Below are 7,690 nucleotides of genomic sequence, written 5' to 3'. Positions count from 1 at the left end.
AACCTTGGTGGTTGGGTGGACAAATGTGTGGTTGGATTGGTAGATGTATCACAAGGTTTCAGTATGGTTGAATTCGTGTGCGGTTGGGAAAGTGTTTGGGAGTTCGATCGAGTGAGTGGATGTATCATTGGTAGCTGACTCTCCCTGACAGACTGAAATTATGTTCCAGACCAGCAGTTGTAAACAGACCTTGCCCTCTGCTGCCAATGTTCTTATTGTCTCAACTGTCTGAGCACGCTTCATCACTCATCTTCACTACTTCTGCTATGCCAATACTTGTCTCCTGGTTTCCCTGTTTATTCTGTTGCAGAGTGAAAGATTCAGTCGGCACTTGATAAGCATTTGGGTGATTGTCTGATGGGTGCATACCTCTTTGTGCTAGGGAATTTGTGGTATATTATGTGTTTAGGACAGTTTGTGATATTGCTTGCTCAGTTGGATTTGGCATAAATCATATTTATATTGAATGTATTATTTGAATCATTCGATACATTTAATTAAAGTCATGCATCTTATGTAAAATCGATTTTTGGATTGCATGTATCGTTAACAGCTTTCTCACTCCGAGAGCTTGTCTGTAGTATCAATAATATTGTCAGTGAGCAGTAACTTTAGTTTAATATTAAACACTGTTGACAGAGCACTTTTTCATCAAGCAGATATTAAGGAATGCTGTAATTATGTAATTAAATTCGTGATTCACAGCTCTTAATATTAGTATAGGTAGCATTGTCTTGTTGATTTAGTTTGTTAATTTGAGCTACAGTACTGCGGTATTGTTATTATCATATGTCTGTATATTTTTTGGCAATTTAGTACATGCTGTTCGGAGATACCTGCAGTGAAAAGTTATCGACTGCAGAGGATGTGAGGTAGAATTACGGAAATACTCCACTTTTACTTATTAAGGTCAAAAACTTAAGGCAGTATTGAAAAGTGATGGATATCGAGGAAAATACTTTGTTGTAGTTACAAGGCCATTTCACGTACACAGTGTTCAATTATAATAACAAATTTATTATTGCATCTTACTTTCTTGAATACAAACATCATGAAATATTTATTACAAACGCCATTTACAGAGATGTAATGTAACGAAATGACGAGATGAAAGATGTCAATTTAAATACATGAAAAGTGATAAAATGCAACACGATAGCCTTACAACTATTTTCAACACATACTGAAGACTCTTAACTCACTTAAATAATCGCTCTGTGGTCGTATAAAACTATGATAGATTATAAGAAATTCAAAACACATGGAAGCTTACAGTCACAGACAGAGAGGGAAGAAAGTATGGAAACAACGTGCAACTTTTAGTTGCTGAGGTATTCGTGCTATTGTGGCACTCTCTAGCTGCATCATACAGTATACTAAGTGTGGTACTGTTTATTGGCGTGAAAGAGCATTTCTTGCCAGGAGTAAATTATCGGAAAATTATGTTTTGAATAAAACTAGCCTTAACAGAAACTACTTTTCTAACGATTTCTTTACTACTAACAAACTGAAAACATTACGGAGAATTACACATATCTGACCGAAGCTGGCTATTTCTGAAACGGCCAAATTCCTAATAAAAACTAATGAAGACCCTTGAATGGGCTGCTAGCAATCAGAGCCATTTAAGTACCGGCAGGAGTCAAGGTAGTGTGCCACGCGATGCTTCTTGCCGACGCGTCCTGGCCGTGAAAAGAGGTGTCACAGTCATCGGAAACGAGAGCAGGCCTGATCACGCACTTGCTGTTTCACAAAACATGCCTAGATGCCTGTCGTGCCGAGCTTCTAGCAGGTACCTGCGGATATCGGCATTGGTGTCAAATGTCATGACAACGTACACTTCGGTTTCATAGTAAATATTCTCATTCCTGAAAGTTATTCGCAAATCAAACCCGTATTATGTATCTACAGATTTGTGCAGAAGCAAGGGTGTTTTGTAGTAAGAGTCGACCAGATGCGGTGGTTGTTATCTGAGCCGGCTAACGGGCCATATGTTCAATGAGAAACACACACTGATTAACAAAACAAGACAACTGATTATGCTGCCGATCTTATTTGGACTACGGGAAGGGATACACAACTGTTCCGCTATTCCAAAGAGCAATGTTTACGTAGAATTTTTCCCTATATTGTTGTTTCAGCCCCTCTGCAGCATATTATTTTTACAATTCATAAATTCGATGCAGTATAATTAAAAGGGTGAAACATTTATATAGGTTTCGAAACAAGTTAAAGAGATGACTTTTCTGTCAATATTCCGAAATAATTGTCGTAAAGGAGTGTGACTATAATATTTTTATGCACTGTGACTATGGCTTCACTATTGTAGTGTCAAATAAACATTTGAGGTGATTTTTGGGGATTAAATATGTTGTTTTGTTTGCTTTTAAACGGAAGACAAAAAAGTAAAATGAAAAGTTGTCTCATATATGTTAAAGATCTTAGACAAGAAGCTATGTATCAACGCACATGCACCGAAATTGTAAAGACCTGCACTGGTAGGGGTAGAACTAGGAGAAGAAAAAACAGGAGCTCTGAGATCGTGGGGTGTGTGGTATGTTGTAACCAGATGGTACCCAGATGGTACCCAGATGGTACCCAGATGGTACCTAGATGGTACCTAGATGGTACCCAGATGGTACCCAGATGGTTACCAGATGGTTCTGTAGATGTAGAAGTGGATAATGGGAAACAGAGGCAGAGTAGAGGAGTGGGCTGTGGGGCAGGCGATGGTATGAACAGGAAAAAAATAGGGAACAAGTGTGTAGGGAGGGGAAAGTCCAGTGTGAGGTACGGTAGAGAGGGATGAGTTTGAGTCGACAAAGCATAAATATCAGCGTATTTTACGTTGTCTGCAAGAAAGAATCGGTTGAAGTATTGCTGGGAGAGGATATGGAGTGCGTGTCAGTGTGTGTGTGTAGGGTTGGTGGGTTCTACAGGTATAGGAACAGCAGTGGGATTGTTGGAGTCGAAATGCTGTTGTATGTACAAAGGTGTTCAGTATGGGTGAGGAGAGACAGAAATTTGATGAAAGTTATATGGGAGGGATAGACATGCACGGGTGATTTGTCAGTACTGCAATAACATGAACAAAACAAAAACTGGTGCTTTTCATTATTGTAATGTTGTTCTAACAAGAATCGACGGAAGATTCTGTTAACATGAGCAGGGCTACCACAATATTGTGCGTTCATAAACTTGAAAGCATTCTGCTGTTTTATGTATTATGAGTTTACCCGCTAGAGATCAACAAATTATAAATTTTGTACAGAAACTGGTGAACACTATTTTCCTTTCCGGTCGTAATTATATGACTGCTGATCAGTTTTCTCGATAAGGGAGTTTAGTCTATTTGTTGGCAACAGATTCAACACTTGGCGATGTCTTTAGTGTAAAATAGATGATCAGTAAGTATTGCAGGAAAGTGGATCAAACGGTATAGCGTTTTTAGAGCGTGGCAACATTAAATTTCTTCTAATGTGTTTGAGTTTCAGATATTTATAACGACTGCAAAATTTGTTTGAAGATCCGTATATGACTACAAGTAGTGTGATGATAGGTAAGAGAAATATTAAGACTAGATAATGTGGTAGTGTATACGAGTATGTCTCACGCAGTTGCCATAGATTCACTGCCACACTACGAATCTGAAGTAAATCAGTGAAGTGATTTGTATAAACTGAAGTATTCCTGAACGAAAAATCATGTCTTGCCTTCACGTGAGTAACTTTTGAAAAAGTAATCGTAGACTTGGATAGTACATGATACGGTGTGCCGAATATAAATGATACGGTGTGCAGAAGCTAATCAGGAAGTTCAACACGAGTTTCGTCGAATCGGCTTAGCATTTCCAAAGCATTTTCAAGGAAGAAATATTTTCAGTTTTTCAAAAGTACAAAAATTGCATTGAATTAATAGAAATCTTTAGAGTACTATTCGGTGTCTTACAACTTTCATATTCTCGATAAAAAGAAATTCGGCATTGTCTTCATGTTTTTGAAACTATCATCTTATATTGTGCATAGTGTGATACCATGATATGAATCGAGTGTTTATAAGCCATTGTCACAAGAAGGTGGAGATAGGCTAGTGTAACAGCATTAAGTTGTAGATGCAAAGGTAGGCCACAGAAATGTGTCGGAATGTTTCGTTGACGTGAATAGAAATTTACTCTAATGTTCACCAGCACACTACAAGTAAGAACTGTAGCACTTAACTGCTTATAACGATTATAAATCCCATTCCAAACACCTTGCATGCAATTGTGCACTGTAGGAGGCAATTTAGCACAATTATTATTATTTTTGCAGGGAAGTAGAAAGGTAGATATTGGAGCCTGGCAGTATTTGATTTTATCGGATTTATTCCCTAACCTAAGCATGTCGCCCAAAGCTGTTTAAAACATGCCAAGTGTCACCACTATTACACGAAATCCCAAGAGAAAATAATCTAATTCAGTTCATCCAAATGCTCGATCATTGTTGGTAGTATTTTGCTAATTAGTTACTAAAATAAAAAAAGTGAACTGCCTGACTGATTCGTAAATAACTTTCAAACGTAATTACTATGACACCAGATATTACGCCGTCAACATCCCTCTTTTTTTAGCAGCCTGTCGAACATTATTCTTCTGACATTACATTCAGTCACAGACTTTATGGTAAATCCATTTCATTCAGGAGAAGAAATCTTTGGTTACAAAAAGATGACGAGTCTTAGCTGGGTTATGCGTGACAAGGTACCCTCGGTAGTCTAGCTCAATAGAACAACAATAACACATTGTTGTATAACTCACAACAGCGAAACTATGGGTATTTACAGTATGATTTATGGAAATTGGGAAAACTAGCGAACTTCTCAACCGTATACAGACTAAAAGTAAGCCACGTCAAGGGGTTTCCACTATCAATTCGTATTCACAAAAAAAGAAAAGAAAAAAGATCAGGTGATGAACAGAAGTAATGAAGGAATGATTTAGTTGTCGCTTAAGTAATATAATACCGACGAACATTACAAAAGTACAAAAATGCAGTTTTTATAAGACATATAACAAACGATTCACATGCAAAAACGTCAGCTTTGATTGTAATTTCACAACGCAGAAGACCTATGGACGAGATTCCACCATTGGCGGAACCATTGTGCGACTTATAACAAGGCGAATAAATGCTAAGTACCAATAAAGAAATAAATAGAAACTTGTTAGTTTCATACAGCACCAAAATAAAAGAATTCTGTTTCCTCAGCGAATACGCATACAGAAAACACTGCCTGGTCGTAAATAACAGTCATTTAAATCTGAGAGATGTCAACACCGGACAGCTCAGAAATGTATTCCTGTGTGCATGACATGCATATTTAAACAGATGCTGGGCTCTACAGCGCCATAGGGACACTTAATTATTGTCCAACTAACTAAATTCACAAGCAGATGCTAAACTACCAGACATTCGTCTTTCTCGTGTGTCGCAATCGGCTCTGTTGCCAAGTTCCCAGCATGAGATTTCCAGCACACGTGCTTACAGAAATTGCTTTTGGTAACCTGGCATCATTAATAATAAAAATATTGTATTGTTAACTACATTCATTAGAGGCTTATGTATATGCAGTTGGGATTCAGGCTGTAGTTTATAATCACTGGTTTTCTATGCCAGAAGAAACGCGAGAATTTTATGATCTATCAGAGCTCAAAGACATTATAACTGAATTTTTCTGAGCAGTTTCTCCATGTATGTGTGCTTAATGAAGGTAGTAGACATCTTCGGAACACTGAACTTCTACTGCAACAAACAGATCTGGAAACGCAGGAGGTAGCTTGGGGAATATCTCTCTTAGTTACATACAGTTTTCGATATAGAACTACTTCTGGTGGTAACACACTTTACAATAACTCTATTAGGAGAATTGACTGCTATATGCACAAACAGAGAATACCAACTCGTTTTTTTTTGTCGTTCTCACTACAGGCATAGCTGAAGTTACGGTGATGAATATAATTATCCGCAGCTATCTTTAGTCACGAAACGATCCATGGACGGCAACAGTGCTTATTCTGTCTTTGGTGTGCCGCCCACGGAGCAGGGCCGGTCGCGCAGCCCTACTTAGGTATCCGTCTTGAGTGGCGTAAATCCAGTGCGGCAGTTGCCGCGGGTGGACAGTCCAACGTCGGTGGTTTTTCAGTCGCACGCCTCGCGCGCAGTAGTCGCGGCGGCAGTCGACGTCCACCGCCTTCTAGAGCGGCCGCCGGCGCAAGCGGCTAGGAACGTTGTCGTGCGGAGGGCGGTGGCGCGCCCTCAGTAGGAGACGTTGTTGCGCAGGTGCGCCTGCTTGCGGTACGCGTACTTCTCGCACTTGCCCCACCACGAGAAGCGCGTGCACACCTTCTTCGGCTTCAGCACGAAACACTTGGTCTGCACGATGTTGAAGAACAGCTTACCCACGAGATTGGCAGCGCCCGTACCAGCCATCTTGAGGCAAGTGCGGAACCTGCAACACAAGAGAACGCTGTCAGGTACCATCTTCCAACACGTCACCCAAAATCATTATCTCCCAAATCTTTATGCTAGGGTACGTCTGTAGCGGCGTCGTAAGCAACATCAGCTTCACTAACGCGTATTCGAAAAGATAGGAAACCTACAGCAAACCCTCAGTCAAGGGTAACAAATGAGATTATTTCTTTACTTTTGATTACTTTTTATTAGTTTGTCACATACGATCCAGTCATATTAATGTGACCATCCCCTATGTCCGATGCCAACGTGCAATACCACTCAGCAATACCAAAATCGTTTCCAGAAAGAGATTTTCACTCTGCACATGGAGTGTGCGCTGATATGAAACTTCCAGTTTGGAAGGTAGGAGACGAGATACTGGCAGAAGTGAAGCTATGAGGACAGTGCGAGAGTCGTGCTTGGGTTTTCAGATGGTAGAGCACTTGCCCACGAAAGGCAAAGGTCCGGAGTTTGAGTCTCGGTCTGGCACACAGTTTTAATCTGCCAGGAAGTTTCAGCAATAGAGTGTTTATAAATTGTGTTAGGGGGAATGTAAAACTGTGCAGTCCTTGTCGTAATGAGAAAACGGAGCGATTTATCTGACGTCCAAAGGGGCATGATAATTGGCTTTCAGTCCAAGGGTGGAAACATTTCCAAAATGGCTACATTTAAACTGTTCGCAACGTCTTCTGTGGCGTAAATCCAATGCGGCAGTTGCCACGGGTGGATAGTCCAACGTCGGTGGCTTTTCAGTCGCACGCAGTCGTCTGGCGAGTAATCGTCGCAGCGGCAGTCGACGTCCACCGCCTTCTAGAGCGGTCGCCGGCGCAAGCGGATAGGAACGTTATCGTACGGAGGGCGCTGTCCAAAACCGGCGTCGAGGCAACAGCGATGCAACACAGGGGTGAATGACACCTGCGATGTTTTAAGGGCGAATAGACGTGCAACATATGAGCAACCGACTGTACAGATGAACCCAGGAGCTACGAACATCGTCTTCTCGACCGCAACTTGACATCCACTGAGTGACAACAGGTGGCTTTATCAGATGAATCACGTTTTATGTTCCACTGGACAGATGGCCGTTGGCATGTATGGCATGAAACATCTCAAAGCAAACACTCTAAAACTGGAAGGAAGCATTACGGTCTTGAGAATGTTTACGTTGCATTCCCTACGCGATCCCATCAATCTGAAAG

The 7,690-nt window shown here is 40.7% G+C and overlaps 1 protein-coding gene across 3 annotated transcripts in view; it reads right to left on the bottom strand.

Moving 5' to 3' along the window:
* Nucleotides 1-996: 996 nt before the first annotated feature.
* The window catches only part of LOC126336773 (uncharacterized), a 380,424-nt gene continuing 373,730 nt past the window's right edge, over nt 997-7,690 (bottom strand). For 2 of the 3 annotated variants that reach the window (XM_050000801.1, XM_050000792.1), the window contains exon 5: nt 997-6,486. In XM_050000801.1, coding sequence (XP_049856758.1) covers nt 6,294-6,486 — 193 coding nt within the window. In that variant the 3' untranslated portion in view covers nt 997-6,293. The remainder of the gene's footprint in view (nt 6,487-7,690) is intronic. The other variant, XR_007564993.1, reaches the window with a different exon arrangement.

This window comes from Schistocerca gregaria, chromosome 1 (assembly GCF_023897955.1).
Source record: "Schistocerca gregaria isolate iqSchGreg1 chromosome 1, iqSchGreg1.2, whole genome shotgun sequence".
Classification (NCBI taxonomy): Eukaryota; Metazoa; Arthropoda; class Insecta; order Orthoptera; family Acrididae; genus Schistocerca; species Schistocerca gregaria.
Note: the sequence above shows the minus strand (reverse complement) of the source record. Positions and strands in the feature narration are given on the sequence as shown.